The 16448-nt window shown below is 46.8% G+C and overlaps 1 protein-coding gene across 1 annotated transcript; it reads right to left on the bottom strand.

The window, feature by feature from the left end:
- Positions 1-1036: 1036 nt before the first annotated feature.
- TIGIT (T cell immunoreceptor with Ig and ITIM domains) lies at positions 1037-15669 on the bottom strand. The gene is made up of 4 exons (XM_036107136.2): positions 15524-15669; positions 14175-14504; positions 12063-12169; positions 1037-3360 (listed from the first exon to the last, which is right to left on the bottom strand). The coding sequence occupies exons 1-4, from the start codon at positions 15585-15587 to the stop codon at positions 3124-3126; spliced, it is 738 nt and encodes a 245-aa protein (XP_035963029.1). The 5' UTR covers positions 15588-15669; the 3' UTR covers positions 1037-3123.
- Between the last annotated feature and the right edge of the window lie 779 nt (positions 15670-16448).

Raw genomic sequence — 16448 nt, 5'->3', positions numbered from 1 at the left:
ATTTCTATCATCACAGAAAGTTCTACTGGATAGTTTTGTCCTAGACTCTACCAGTCTAGCCTTGACCCAATAGACAAAAAAAAAAAAAAAAAAATTCCATCAAACATCAAAGTACCTAATTCTGCTTTCCTGAAAGTCCAGGCTCTTGTACACATTAGACTCCTCTGGGCCTCTTGGCAGGTGTACCTTGGAGTGGATGTAGAAGTTTACTAGTTACAGCCATGAAGCAGGACTGGGAAGAACCAAAAGATGGAACAAAACTCACACCCCACAGCTGGCAGCCACAGCCATGCTGCTGAGTCCCTCCTCTTTGTGGGTACAGTGTGCCCACCAGAATGCTGCCATGTGTATGCAGCGCGCATAGCCACCCTGCCTGTCCAGCTCAGCACTGATGGAATCTGTATGAACCTGAATGCGTGATGATGCATCTCCAAGGGCTCGCAGGTGAGAAGGAATGAGTCGTGAAATAAAATTGCACAGGAAAACCCTGTCTACTCATGAAGATCATCTATCTCAAAGCTCCATGACTCAAAATTTCTCATATTTGTTCAGGGTAATTCTCTGGATTATAGATCAGACTCTATATGCTCAGGCTTAGAATGTGGAGTAATAAAGGGTGGGGAATCAGTACATTTATTCCTCCCCAAGCTCTCATTCATTAATTCATTTATTCTCCCCTTCTCCTATCATGAAATTCAAGAGGGCATCCAAGAGAGTTCAGGATCACTCCCTGTGTGCACTTAATAATCTCCCACCTCCATCTCCCTTGTAATCCTTTCCTATGTGTTTTTCAAAACACACAGTAAGAGAGAAAAGCCTCCTCAAACCCTATTTTGAATCAGAGAAAAAGAGAAAGACCACCAGTCAGAGATAGACACCCCTCCCTGGTGCCAGCTTGGCTTGGGTTTAGGGTCTAATGATGCATGGTCCAAGAAAAATGTAATGGGAGCCAGATATGCAATTTTAGATTTTTTTCCAGTAGCCATATTAAGAAAGTAAAAAGAAATTAATTTTAATAACATTTTATTGAACCCAATATATCCCAAATAACATCATTTCAACATGTTATCAATATTTTTAAATTATTAACGTGATAGTTTATATTCTTATTATTCACAATAAACCTTCAAAATCTGGAGTGTATGTTACATGTGTAGCACCCTACAGCTTAATTCAGACTAACCACATCTCACACACTAGATGGCTACCCGTGGAGAATGGCTGGACAGGACATGTCTCCAGGAACCTGGCTTTTAGGGGACTGTCTCTTCTGGTTTTCCATGGAAAAGCCAGTTTGGTGAATTCCACTTTAAAATTTATTTTCTGTCTAATTCAATCTCATTTTAGTAACCTGACCCATTTATCACATCTGTGGGTCCTTTTGTACTTTTATCACCATCCAAATGGTATTTGTAGATATTTCCTGTTACTATAATCATGTTAAATAACACTGTAACTCTCAGTCTAGCCTTGACCCAATAGACATCTCCTCCCAATCAAACTGACACTCCCTTTTTGTCATTACATTTTAGTTCATCTCCAATCCATGAATTGTATTCTACTCGCAAGCAGTTTGCACTAGCTCTGCAAGAAGAGTGTGGTGAACTGCTGTGGTCCCTAACAGCACTTTACACGCGTCCATCTGTCTTCCAAAGGACTTAGCGCTTGGGACAGATTTCAGCTCATGGCTCCTAACCACATACCTATTTGGTAGAGAAGTGAGAAAAATAAAAATCAAAATCCAAGGAGTAGGAGTTGAAATGTCTTCTTGCTCAGCCTGCCTAATTCTTAGGGAGCAGAGCAGTGCTTGATTCCAGCCATTGGCAAACGACAGCCTTGCTTCACATTCTCACTCAGTTCCTCTGCCCGGGAAAGAAAACCTGTCACCTGTGAGCGCAGCCTCCCTCCTCACTCCTATAGGAGAGGTGGTGGTGGGATAAAGACCTGAATGCCAGTTAAATGGAAACCAGCGCTTAGATGCCACCCAAACCCCAGCACGAAGAGCTCAGGGGATGGATTTAAGGGTTCAGAGCAGCTAAGGAGAGGGCATTCATCTTTAAACACTTGATCACCCTCTTCCCTGCCCCCCACCCCCGGAAAAGTCCCTATTTTAAAATCCAGGTATTCCTTTTGGTGGGACACAGATTCTTTCCTCACGGGCTCAATGGTGGATTGATAGAGAAAAGGTGGGTCCTGGCCAGGGGCTAAGATGCAGCTCCCACGGCAGATGCCACACTCCCGCGCACGTCCCCAGCGGGCATCTGGAAGGCCTCGGGTCCCCTGCAGCCAGCCGTCCCCGGACTCCGAGCACACCCAACAGAAGGAGACTTGAATTATCTGCCCGAGGAATAAAATCCGAAGGCCTGCTGGCTCCCTTGGTGCCGGGATCTTCCATGTGGGAATTTCAGCAGTTTTGGTTAGTTTCTCGGCCCTCCCTAGACAAAATCCCTGCTCCCTCCGTCCTCCCAGGCCACTTCACCCCAGACAAGCCTGTCCTGACTACCTCAGCCTACACCAGCATCTCTTCCCAAAGGCCTAGGTCTCGTATCCCTATCTTCTTACTACCTTTAATGGAAATGTCATTACCCCACTTAAGTGTAAGGTCTAAAAGGGCTCAGATCCGAAAGCACGATTTAGTCATGCTCAAATCTCCCCCGTGGAAGCCGGTACCATGCCTTGTTCATAAAATGCCTTGAATGTGTGAATGTTGATGAAAATGACCGTGAGAAATGAGATGAGTCATACCATCATCATCATCGTCGTCATCAGCATCATCATCCACAAAACTCTGCCCGTGCCCAGACCACCAAAGCCCCGCCCAGTGCTACGAGGGGGAAGGCATTTCTCGGAGCCCCAGGGTCTGCTCAAATGCTAGATTCAAAACCAAGTCATTTTTTTTTAACTGTGCATTCAGAATCAAGAAACAAGCTGCTCCCTCTGGGTCTGCCACAATGGAAGGGAAGGGGAGAGGCAGAGGAAATACGGCGAGGATAATGACCCTTATTCACTCAACTGAACATACACGCGCATGCACACACGGCAGTGACAAAGACCGCAGACCCTTACACGTCCACCTGTAACCGCAGACACAGGAGTGCCTCTCCCAGATGATGCCTCGGGCAGCTAACCCATCTCGGCCAGGAAGCTGAAGCTTCCAAGGCTCCTGTAGCTCAGGACATTGAAGTAGTCATGTGGCTCGGCATAGTCCTCTCCCCCCTGCTCTGTGTAGAAGCCCACGGGCGCCGTCTCTGCCTGCCCGCCACTTCCAGCCGATGACAGAGCTCGGGGGTTCCATTCCTCCTGTTCGCGTGCCAGCATCCTGAGGCCACTTTCCGCACAATGGACTCTGCAAGATTTCTTCTAAAAACAAACAAACTACTAAGTGAGGATGTGGGGATGTTATTCAGAAGTTACTCCCCAACAATATATATGGTTACAATGATCTCTCTCTCTTCCTTTCTTACACACACACACACACACACATGCAAGTTTGTGTTCTTACCAACACCAGTTCCCTAACCCTTAATTGCTCAACCTCATCACAGCTAGATTTCAGGACTAAGCACCCCAGTGAACCTACACTCGCTCCACATACAAGGAGCCCTGCACCCCATTACTATTCACTACTCACTAAGCCCAGTGAAGCAGCTTTCTGCCTCAGCTCCCTTGCTCTCGCATCTGACACTGTTGACTTCTGCCTTTTTGCCATGTTCTCCTTCCCTGGCCTCCATGGCATCACTCTCTCTTGGTTCTCCTCTTCCTGTGAACCCCCACCTTCCCCTTCAGCCAGGCCTGCTTTTTTCCTGCCTCCATGTGAGCTCCCCAAATAAAGGGGTTCCCCAGAGCTCTTCCCTCTGTTTCCTCATACTCAACACTCTGAGTCACTTCATCCATATGTCCCTCTTACGAGCACGCTCTGCCCCCTGAAGATTCCCAGATCTCCACCCAAACTAAAACCTACAGACTTCTGCCCCGAGCTCCAGACCTAGGCCATCACAGAAAGCCCAGACTCACCGTGTCTCAAATGAGAGCATCATGTTTCCTCCCCCACAAACTACTCCTGTCCCTGCATTCTCTGTCCTCATTCATGGCACAAGCTGACCAGAAACCTGAAGCCCAGTATTAAATTCCGATCAGCCATCAAACCCCGTCCAATTTCACTCCTCAAATACTCCAATTTTACTCGCTCTAAAATCACTTCCCTCTTCTCTGTTCCTACCCCCATGTCTTATCTCCCCCCATGCTTCTACATCTGCCTGCCTCTAGACGCCCTCTTCTGCTCTGACTTCCACGTGGCCACCAGCACAGCGATAGTTTGGAACTGGGAGTTGGATCATGCCATGCTTCTGCCTCAAGCCCTGTGATGGCTCCCCTTGTCTACTGAAGGGTGCTTCATCTCCTATAGGAGCCACAGGTGGATGGCAAGGGGTTTGTAAAACCCCACAAGTCAGTCCATAATTTCGCTACATTCCCTGCAGGAGACTGTGTGTGATGCCTCCCAAAATGCATTTTGTGATTTGGTCACACTCACCTTTCCAGCTGCATCCCCTGCAGTGCTTCCCCACCCAGCACCCCAAATTCTGGTATAGGGCCTGGGTACCAGAGAGATACCATTTACTGTGAGGCTGCTGTGAGCACGCACTGGCTAGCTCCTTTATGTAATCTCAGCAACAACCGTATTGAAGTTTCCACTTTTGAATGAGCTAATAGGCACCGACAGGTGAAGCCACTTGCCCTGGACCCAGTTCTGACATGGGCACAGGCCAGGCTCTTTCTCCTCAGCCAGACTGCCTCTCATCTTACAGCTTCCTGAATGCCATGCACTGTTTCCCGCCTCCCCTATTCTGTATGTGCTACTCCCACTGTCCATTCCTTGTAGTTCCCCAAAAAGTTGTTTCCTCTTTCGTCCAGACTCAGCTGCATAGCACATTGTCCAAGAAGGCTTCTCTGACCCTTCTGGGAGAGCGACATTCTCCCTGGATCCTAGAATATGTTCCTGGACGTTCTCTGTTGTAACATTCAACGCTGTCCAGAACTTAATATTACCCCTCTCTCCTCTTCAGGCCCCAAACTATGAGCTCCCTGAGGGAAGGATCTCTGCTGTGTTCCTCTTTATAACCTCACAGCCCATAAGAGACAACAGTATATGTCTTAGGACTGAAATGTGTGTGTACTCACACATGTGTGCACACACACACACATGCACACACACACATTCTTCCTCAGCCCCATACCTCAAAGAACAGGAATTTTCCAAACCCAAGTAGGGACGCATGGTCAGATATCTGCAATTGCTCTTATGGGAAAATAGGACAGATAGCAAAATCTGTTTGGGAAAATAAAGGGTATGGAGTCAGCCATTACCCCCCTTGGAGAGCATCGCAGGTGAAGGTTGTGCTAAGCCAAGGAAATCAAAGACCTATAGGCACAAGCAGGATGGCCGAAGAAATGCCAAATGACACCCAATGCAAAGGTGACACCCTCTCGGTCTTACTGGAGACTGCTCTAAACATGTCACTTACCCCCACCATAGGTCCGGAGGACAGAATCCCAAAAAGCCACACACAGGCCTGGAGAATCACAACAAACACAAACCAAATCTCATTCTTCCCACCCTCTGTGGCTTCCTGGGTTAGGAAACAGCATCATCACTGGCTAGTGTCCAGCTCAGCAGTGCATGAATATAGGCTAACAGGATAGGTGGGTGGGCTGCGTGGATGTACATCATGAACAAATATCAAAACTTAGGGCTGGCGCCACCCTGCAGGCTGAGGAACTGGGCCCAGAGAGAGGCCATGGTCTCAAAAGCACACACACAGGAGTCAGGTGGTCTGTCCCCACTCACTGTTTTGTTCATTCCTTTTCAATAGCAATGGCTGCTCCCTTCCCATAGGTATGAAGGAAAAGCATGGTCCTCATGGATCATGCTGATACTGGACTTAAAAAAAGTACTACATCCCTTGATGTGACCCAATCCATTTAAACTATATAAATATCCAATTCCTTCTCAAAGAACTGATTGTGACCTTTGGTGCTGGTATTTTCTTGCTTCCATTCTTAGATGGGCCACCCTTGCCCTAGGATCTTAAAACCATTTTGGCTTCCAAGGTGTTCTGGGAAATGTAAACATGTCTGAGATGGGTCTCTCAGCTGTTCGATTTTCATTTCATCCCGCATAGGGGACTCTGTGATTGTCAGTATAAAACACAAGCCTGGGGCTGATGTTGTCCTAAAGGAGCCACAGAGATTGGAGCTGGGCCCTAGGAGGACAGACGGTGCCCCCTGGGAGAATACGAGGGGGAAGGACAGTTGGCTGTCATTGACATGGAGCTGGACACACCCATCTCTCCTTTCCCTCACAGAAGGTCCCCCAGGGGAACTGCTTAACAAACACTATCCATTCATTTAGTTGTAATCAATCCATGCAGTAACAACATTTTTGAGTACCAAGTATTATGAAGTGCTTCAGTAAATAAAATTTATGATAATTACAAGAACTTCATAACCAATACTTATTACTACATGCCAGGAAAAATGCCAAGTGCCTTACATGAATTATTTGACTTGAGTTTCCCCACAACCCTGTGAATGCGGCATCATAATTATTCGCATTTTACAGATCCTACCACAGCAACTCAAGTGGTAGAGCCAGGATCCAAAGCTAGGTCTGTCTGATTCCCAAGTCCATGCTCCTAAATAATGCAATCAACAGGCTCTCCAAGTCTGTGGGGAATGCTGTCGGTACCCTGCTCAGATCCTCCCTACCTGACTGGTGCTCCCATTCCCCAGACGCTGGGACTATTGGCTGTGGGTGGCTCACAGCTGCCCCTCCCCCAGAGAATTGCTCTTGGGCCCTCTCTGGTGAGCAGCCAGTGGTCAGTGATGACTGAGGTGAGTGTTCAAAAAGCCAGCTCCCTGCCTCAAGGTACAATGAACTGCATACAATTCTTACTGCTGCCAAGTCTCCAGCTGAGACCACATCAAGCTGAGCTTTCTTCCCTCAGCCCTATCCTGCTTCCCTCACTACGCTTCACCTGAGAGTCCATCCCAATAAACTACTCTCACCAGAATTCACATGTCAGGCTCTATTTCTGGGGACCTGATCTAACACAGTTGCTCCTGGCAGTGGCCCTAGAAACAGACACAGGATGGGATTGTGGAGGGAAATCCCTCCCCAGCTGGATGGGAATACGAACCCCACCACTGGTTGTGAGATGGGTTGGGACACAGATGGAAGGGGATTCTGAGCTGGTGCCACATCTCTGACATTTGAGAAGTATGGGAAAAGAGTAATTATTAGAACTGTGGTATTGAGTAGCTTTTACTCAATCCCTGCCCCCCACCCCCCCACGCCCTGCCTGATGCACTGAGGAGAAAACATGACAGGCTCAGATCTATCAGCACTTGGCAGCATTTCAAGAAACACCCATCTCCAGCACCGAAGACCAGGCACAGGACCTAACTGTAAGAGAGATAGAACTTCCAAACAGGCTGGATTCTAAGCTTGGGCTAGTCTCCTGTGTCTAGAAAAGGAGGGATCTCTATGACCTGGGAGGAGGCTCCCTGGCTATATGCACTGGAGAGCCACCTGTTTCTCTCGTATCATCTGGAGCGGCAAAAATGGCCCACTTCTCCTTGATGGAAGTTAGGGCCCTGTTCAGACCTGTCTCCACCTCCCCTATAGGCCATCAGCCCCATATTTAGGGCAAGACCACAGCCTGCACTAGCTGAGGGAATGCTGAGGGAGGAGAGAGATTGTGCCTAAAGGACATGGTTAACATGTACTGGCAACAATGGGAGAACGTGTCTGGGAGTGAATCCTGAGAGTGATAGTCTGGGCCGGGCAAGTAGAATATGAGACTGGACAAGGGGTAACTTGTCAATATGGGGACCCATCTCGTGACTTACCATGTAACACCCTCACTAGGGCCCCAGAAGAGAAGGCTGATACACTGCTGTCAAGAGAGATGCTAACACTGCTTTGGCAAATTATGCAAGAAAAAAACAAAATGCTCAGAAAAGTGGGGCTGCTATAATGGATGTATGTGAAATCATAAGGAACATATATATATATACATATATATATATATATATATATATATATATATATATTGGTCTCTGTCCTCTGTTTCTATTAATGTTTGGTCTTTAACCCTGGTTCCTGACACAATGCTCCTTAAACCCTTATAATTTCCTGAATGATGGGAATGTCTTATACAGGGCTCCTAAATCTCTTGGAATCTCCTGGTGATAGGAGTCTTTTGTTCCAGTGAGGTAATGTTGGGTGGACTCCTGGTTGGAGGCTGGTGACCAGAAAGACCAAGCCATGATTCGAAACTTGGAACTTTCAGCCTCACCCCACCCCCATTCTCCACAGAGAGGAGAGGGGCTGGAAAATGAGTTCATAATCAATCATGCTTACATGATGAAGTCTCCAGAAACATCCCCCAAGTATTGGGTCCAAAGAGCTTCCAGATTGCTGAAAACATCCATATGCCAGAAGAGTAACACACCCCAACTCTCCAGGGACCAGAAGCTCCTGTGCTTGAGACCCTTCTTGACCTCATCCTGCATATCTCCTTCATCTGGCTATTCATCTGTATCCTTTATCATCTTCTGTATTATGTAATAAGCCAGTAAATGTAAGTAAGTGTTCCTCTGAGTTCTGTGAGCTGTCAGCAACTTATCAAGTCCAAGGAGGGGGTTGTAGGAACTTCAGTGTATAGCTGGTTAGTCAGAAGTACAGGTGATAATCTGGGACTTGCAGCTGGTGTCTGAAGGGAGGGCAGTCTTGTAGGACTGAGCCCTTAATTTGTGGGTTCTGATGTTAATTCCAAGCAGATAATGTCAGAACTGAATTGATTGTAGGACACCCAGATGGTGTAGAAGAATTGGTCAGTGTGGGAATAAACCCACCCATCTGGTGTTTAGAAGTGTTCTGTGCAGTGTTAAGAGTAGAGAAGAGGAAAAAAACAGAGTTTTCCCCAATATAACCTACTAAATCAGGGACTGGCAAACTAAGGCCCATGGCTCAAATCTGGCCCACCACAGATTTTTGTACTGCCCGGGAGCTAAAAATGATTTTTATATTTTTAAGTGGTTGAAAACAAATTCAAAAGAAGAATAATATTTCATGACACATGAAAATTATATGAAATTCAAATTTCAGTGTTTATAAATAAAAGTGTGTTGGAACACAGCCATACTCGTCCATTTGCATCTTGTCTCTGGTGCTTTCATACTACAGTGGCAGAGTTGAATTGTTGCAACAGAGACCGCATAGCCCACAAAGCCTCAAAGATTTACTACCTGGTCCTTTACAGAGAAACTTGGCCAATCCCTGTACTACATAATTTTGAAAATCCTATAGCTGATTATGGTTCTAGGAAAGATCCAGAGGACACTCTTTCACAAAGGTGGAAAGGAATGTGCTAGTGAAGAGAGCACCAGCATCATTAGGAGGCTTAGTGGCATCTCTCCTCTGCATGCTGGGGCTGAATGCTTTTATAGAACTCGATCCCTGGTAGCAACACAGATGAGGAGACCCCAAAATAATGTAGGGGCAGATGGCGGAGCTTAAGAAACAAAGTGGATGTAATTACTGCAATGGCAGCCAGGGAAGCCTGACCCACGGGGATATGAAGATGGCTAATAAAGCAGTGTTCCAAAAAGAAATATAGATGGACAGCCAACAGGGGCATTACCTATAGACACAATCAAGAGATCAAGAATACATGAGAGAAGGCTGAGGCCAGCACCCCCTCCAAAGTCAAGATCTCTTGCCCAGTTTCCGGGTCTGTGAGCAGCACTGGGGTGGATACCATCTCTGTTCACCCCTCAACTGCACTCTCCATCCAGCCTTCTGTTTCCTTCCATCCGATTGTTTCCTGAGGAGACTGAACTATAGGTACTACATCAGGGGGCTCCCTTGCCCTCGGGCTTGAGTTTGGGTTTGGCCAATGCAGAGCAACAAGAGGGGAATGGAGGGAAGGAGAGTACATTCTCTCTGCCAGCGGTGGCCTTGGACTGGCTGTAGCCTTCCCTCAGAGATTACAGTTCTTCTCAAGGTGGTCCCCTGCACAAATCTCTCTCTTTCCAGGTTCTAGTAATCCCCCTCTCCTTTCCCCTGAAGATGAGGGGTGACACCAACACGCTGCTACACGTCCCCTAAAGGTTTCCTTATGTGTTGCCCAGTTCTTTGTAAATGTCTCTTTTAAACTGTCCTTAACCTACCCACCTTGAGAGCACTATGCGTTCCCTGCCATATCTAATTATATTACTGTGCAGTTGCTGAAAATCAAAGAGAAAGAAAATTTTTAAAGAACCATAAGAAAAAGCCATATCTGCAAAGGAGCAAAAATAAGATTCACATAATTTCTCAACAGAAATATAAGAAGCCAGAGACGATGGAAAAATGTTCTCCATGTGCTGAAAGAAAACACTTGCCAACATAGAAGTGTAGACCCAGCAAAACAGATACATCACTTTTAAGTTAAGGAGAAATAAAGATATTTTCAGACAAACAAAAACCAGGATAATTCATCACCTGCACAAAAGGAAATACTAAATAATATTCTTCAGACAGAAGGAAAGTGATCCTACTTACAAGATAGGAAATGCAGGAAGAAGTGGAGAGCAACAGAAAGGATAAATCTAAGTGAATATTGACTCTCAATACTAATTTCTTTCAGGGTTTCAAAGAAATTTAAAACTAAAATACATGGGGATAATAGCAATAAGTTGGGAAGGAAGGTAAAAAAAGTTAATGTGTCCTAAGATTCTTGCATAATCCAAGAAATGATAAAAGCACTAATTTATACTAGACTTTAATAAGTCAGGGGTCTATTTTGTAATCTCCAGTGTAACCACTATAGGAATAGCCAAAAATGCCTCATTACCAAAGAGATCTTTTTTATAATAATAAGTACTTAATTCAAAAGACAGCAAGAAAGAATAGGGAAAAAACAGGCAAAACAAATATGAAGAAAATAAGGTGGTGGCTACAAAGCCACTTATTTCAGTGATAACAGCAGCATGTACATGGTCCAGAGGAAGCAAAGTCAGGGATGAAGAGTTGGGTTGTTAACTGAGCGGAATGCGAGTTGGGGGGAAAGTGAATCGGGAACTAGGGAGGAGGGTCTAGTCTGAGGTGGAAAATAACATTGGCAATCCCAATCTTGCCTCCCCCAAAATGTTTGGTGACTGGAATTAAAGTGACCCGGGATGTCTTAAAAAGCCCAAAAGGGGAGACAAAACAAGTGGTGGAAATTCTTTCGCTAATCAGTAGCTACCATTTAACAGCACAAGCACGTTAATATTTTTTTCATTGTTTACAAAGCTTTCACATGCGATGTGCCGCCTGTTCATCGCAACTCTGTGATAGAGAGCGAGCAGAATCACTGGCATCCCCGCTTTCTATCTGAGGAAATGGAGGCCAGGGAGATTCAACGTCTTTCCTGTAATCACACTCAGTGCTGACCTTAGAAACTACATCATCCACTTGCCCATCTAGCACGCTTTCAGCTGCGTGACCTCTTAAGCCAGAGGGACAGAGGATTTACAGCCTACTGATCTTGCCATGTACCTTTTAGTCCTAAATTTGGGGAGTGTTTATTTCTCATCCTACAGGAGTGCTGGGTAGCCCAGCAATACGGAAAGGTTATTAAAATCAAATAAGCTCACATGCACAACTCCCTAGCACAGAGTGGATGCCCCAGATGCATCAAACTCACAATAGATAAATCAAACTCTCCAGGGAGTGGCTTCGGGGGCAGGCAGGAGCTGGGAACTGTAGGTGACAGCAAGATGGGAAGCATACAGGTCCAGGCTTTCTGGGCGGGGTTCCCAGACCAGGAAGGGGACAGAAGAAGAGCGTAAACAACTTGACCGAAAGGCAGAGCAAGGACCATCGAAAAGCATGAAGAACAGAGGGCGAGACCACATCTTGGTCTTTCTCTGGATAGGACAGGGACATGAAAGGATGGCACGGGGTGGGGGGGACATGAAAGGATGGCACGGCGGGGGGGTTGTCCATGACTGAGCTGTGCAGCCAGGGTCATTACCTTTCTGGTCAGTGTGACCACCATGATGGCTGCCACACAGATGACTGCCAGCACTGTGGCCATGGCTCCCAGCAGTGGGATCTGGAACGCAGCACTGTGCTCAGCCACTGGAGGGATGAAAAAATGAAGATGAGGGGGTGAAAGCCAGAAGCAAAAGGCAACCATCACACAGTGAAGCCTCTGTGTCAGGGCCCAGAGGTGGGGGTTGGCCAGGCCTTTCTCAAAGTTCTGGGGTCGTTAAGCCCGGCTCTTTGGCCAGCAGAGCAGCTGCTTGGCCCGTCATGAAATCAACGGCTGACCTCTCGAGCACCTCACACATTTGACCCCAGAGCAGACCACTGTTAACACTCCCTTCCTCTAGTCGATAAAACCACTTTCTATAATAATCATGAAATGAAACAATGACATCCAGAGGAAAAAAAAAAAAACAACCCAGGGAGTGAACATTTTCTTTTATTAAATTTCATATTTATAATCATACCGGGAAAAAAAGTTTAATTAAAAATTAAAATAAAATTAATATTGAAGTACTAAAAAGAGGGCAAAAAGCATATAACCTTTCACCGTAAGCCTATCACATTATTCTGGCTGGGAGATTCTGGCAGGGGAGTGAGGTTCTAGAGCTTTATCCTTCACTTTTTCTCAGCACCTGGCACATAGCAGGTGCTTAATAAATGTTCACGATATGAAGAAAAGCATGAAAAAATGAACTTCCATTAAGATGTAAAATGTAAGGAGGAGAAGCCGAAAGGGAGTTATGAAGAGAAGCTGATGCAAGGAGAGCGTGAGAGAAACAGGACAGGCGCCCAGATGTGAGCTATGCCGCAGGTGCAAGGGTTTCCAGGCTGCTGCGTCCCATCCCTGCCTCCTTTCCAGGAGCTCCGGCAGATCCCGGGTGTCCAGGGAAGTCTTGAAAGAAGGGGATAGCAGAGGCTGGGCCCTCTTCCCTCTAACTAAGGGTTTACACTGTGGGAAAGGTGGCTAAAAATGCAGTCACTTGGGGCAAGGTAGTGCTCACAGTACCCACGGGATACCAGGGGGAGGGAGCCCAAGCTCTCAGAATGAGTTCCTTCTGCCCGGCAGACTCAGCCTCTTGCTTTGGCCGCAGGTGGGGAAAGAGGGCAGATGGGGAGCAAAGTGGTCATGGAGAACACAGCTTCACGGGGCAGAAGGGCTGCGGCGGGCTGTCCATAGAACCAGAAAGGGTACGGGCTCCTACCCGCGTGTGGCAATGACCTATGTCCCAGCCAGCCAAGAAGTACCATTTGAAAAGAAACTTCCCAGTAGCCTTGTATCTTCTCAGCCTCCGCCCCCATCAGATAGTTACGTGGGAGGGTCTGGCATTCAGAGCTCACACTTCCTTAGTCCCAGGCCCTGTTTAAGGGCATTTTTTTGCAGTAAGGAATTCAATCCTATGGTAGCACCTCGTAAGGTTACATCTGTTTTCGTTTCACAGATGAGAGAAGTGATACACAGAGAAGCTAAGTGATCCTGTCTGAAGTCAACAGCAGCACCAGGATCTGGGACCCAGGCTGGCTGGGGTCAGAGCCTGAGCTCGTAAGCACCCTGCTATACTGTCTCTCAGATGCCATCATCTCTTCCCACTTTCCAGGGAACCGCTTTAAGTGTTCAGGTGGATAATGAATGTGAGAGCATTCTGGAAACTATGAAGTACCAAACAAATGCAAATTGCTGTACATTTTCACTTAGCACACACTGTGTTTTAATCCTTTATAAAACTTAGAAGCTAATTCAAATTTGCATGATTGATGCTAAACTAATAAACGAGAACCCTTCCCAAATGACCTTAATGACTATTCTTCCCAACAAACGCACATAAGATGCACTTCTTACCCAAAACAGTGGTTCTCAATTCTGGCTGCACATTTGAATCACCAGGCTTTTAGAACCTATTACCTCCCAGCTTTGCCTCTGGAGATTCTGATCAAGCTGGTCTGCAAAGGGGTACCAGCATCAGTATCATTAAAGCTCCCTGGTGATTTGAATGTGAGCCGAGGTTGAGGGACCCTGCTCTGGCAGAGTGTTCAGCAGAAACACATTTCCTATTCTGGAGGATGAAGTTCATCAGCCACCCTGCCGCAGAGGGCATACCTGAGCTGTGTAGGACCTCCAGAAAGAGTGTCCCTCTGTAAATCCCATCAGGGTAGGTGTGATAGGTGCAGAAGTATTCCCCTGTGTCATTCCTGGTCAGCGACTGCAAGGTGAGGCCCAGGTTGGGGCCTGGGGCCATGCGCTCCCTGAAGGCTGGGTAGATGTGCCACCCCAAGTTAGCATGATGAACGGCCAGAAGTTGGTCCTGCTGCTCCCAGTTGACCTGAGTCACTTTGGCAGTGGTGGAGGAGAGATGACATTGCAAGATGACAGAGCCACCTTCCTCTGCAGAAACGTTCCCCATTGTTACTATCCTGCCTGACACAGCTCCTAGGGAAGGGGAGAAAGCATGCATGAGTCCTGGGGCAACAGCTATCCTTGAAACTTCCCACCAAAATCCCAAAGGGCTTTGAGGCCACAGTTGGTTTCTGGAATGACAGACTCGCCTGTCCATCCCGTCACTCCCCACAGAGACTATAATTGTTACACGGCAGAGCACGTCACCCACTCAGGATATTCTGCTGTAATCTAGCTTCACGACGAGCTCATTGATTATTTCCATGTACTTATTTTCTCTTCCTATCTAGAATATAAGCCCTGTCACCCACCACTTGTGTTGTACTTGAGCTTCCGGCAGCCAGTTCTGTGCTGGGCACATTATCCTTTGAAATGAAACCTGGCTGTTTGGTTGACTGCCCTTTGGGATTGCCTAGAAAAACTTTCAGGAAAGCCACAAAATCCAAAGGAAAGGAGGGTTGAAGAGAAACTGTTTCTCCCACACAAAACCACCCTCCTTAGCACTGACCACCCCAGCACCGTGGGCACAGCTCTGCCTTCAAATGATTCAAAAAACAACATAAAAAATAAATTATACTATAGTTTCTTAGCATCTGTGTGCTTCCTCAGAAACATTTGTCTATGGTTCTTAATACAGAAGAAAACAGATCCAAAGTAAATTCAATCTATAATGGTAGACTCTCTGGAGTCTGTGAAGAAGACATTTTTGATCCACAGAAAACATACAATGCCTTTCTAGAAGTTTCCTCAAGGACAGAAGACAGAACGATGGAGCAGAACTGAACTTCTACAAGGGAACTGATCATCCCTCCTCCTGGTCCTTTTCTTTCCCCCTGTTTCTTTTCTTGGGTTGGCCAGTCAGGCACCCCAACTCCAAGGACTTCACCTGCCAAAACAGAACTGCACCTCCTTCCCAGAGGCTGCTTTTTCTCACACGAGGGGACACAAGACTCTGAAAACCATGTGTTTCCTTCCCTCACTCCCACTTCCACTCCCAGCCTCCCTTTCCTCCTCCTCTTCCTCCAGTCCCACGCTGGATTGTCAGGCTTTACCTGAGGCTGGGAGGGGAGCCTGCCCCAGGCCCTGGGCCCAGATCAGGAGGAGATACCACCGCATGCTTCTGCCCAACGGGGGGCCCACAGGAAGCAGCCTAGGCCTCTTCTGCCACCAAAACTGGCGGACTGCACATAGGCCAAAACCGAGCCTATGAGGAGAGAGGGTCTTGGAAGAACTGAGCTCAGCAAAAACAATGGCAGAGACAGAAAAAAAAGCTCTCAACAAGTACACAAACTGCAGAGGGTGAGCCACAAGAAAGACCATGAAGGAAACACACTAAAAAATAAACAAAAATGTGGTTAGAAGCACATTGGTCTTTGGGTTACTATTAGTCAATCTACTGTTTTTAAGTTCTGTCTTAATGTGCCTGTTTTGTATCAGCCTTTGTCTCAGGAGCTCAAGGTCTCTGTGTATCTGTGTAATGCCCAAGATTCTGAAGAACTGGTTACTGATAGAGTTCACTGGGCTCCCCCTGGCTTCATCCAACTAAGGAATGTGTACCCATAAGGGAAACCTACGTCTGCACACTTACAGACCAGGACCTGTGCTTGAAATCTAATGGACCATGAACAAGAGGCAGTTACTTCAGAGACAAGATGTAGGCAGGACAAAAAGTCTTGGACAACAGGGCAACTTGCCTTTGAATGAGGTTCCTCTTCTTGAATCGGATTTCTTCAGTCTTGTTTATCCAGACTGAGACTTTGTTGAACCCTGGCTTAGTTTCTCTAACCCAGTAGAATCAGAGGAGACCAGAGGAGTGAATTTTCTTGTGACTGGTGACACCCATGAAAACCAGCAATGCAGAGAAGGGTGAGCCCCAGTTACCTGACCCTGGAAAGGGGTTGGTTGATGCTTGTCTGGAGTCCTTAGCTCCTGATCAAGTCCTACTGTTGACCCATCCTTCTTCCTTCCTGCCCTCTG

Source organism: Halichoerus grypus, chromosome 1 (assembly GCF_964656455.1).
Source record: "Halichoerus grypus chromosome 1, mHalGry1.hap1.1, whole genome shotgun sequence".
NCBI classification, from domain to species: domain Eukaryota; kingdom Metazoa; phylum Chordata; class Mammalia; order Carnivora; family Phocidae; genus Halichoerus; species Halichoerus grypus.
This window is presented reverse-complemented; position numbering and strand designations above follow the sequence as displayed.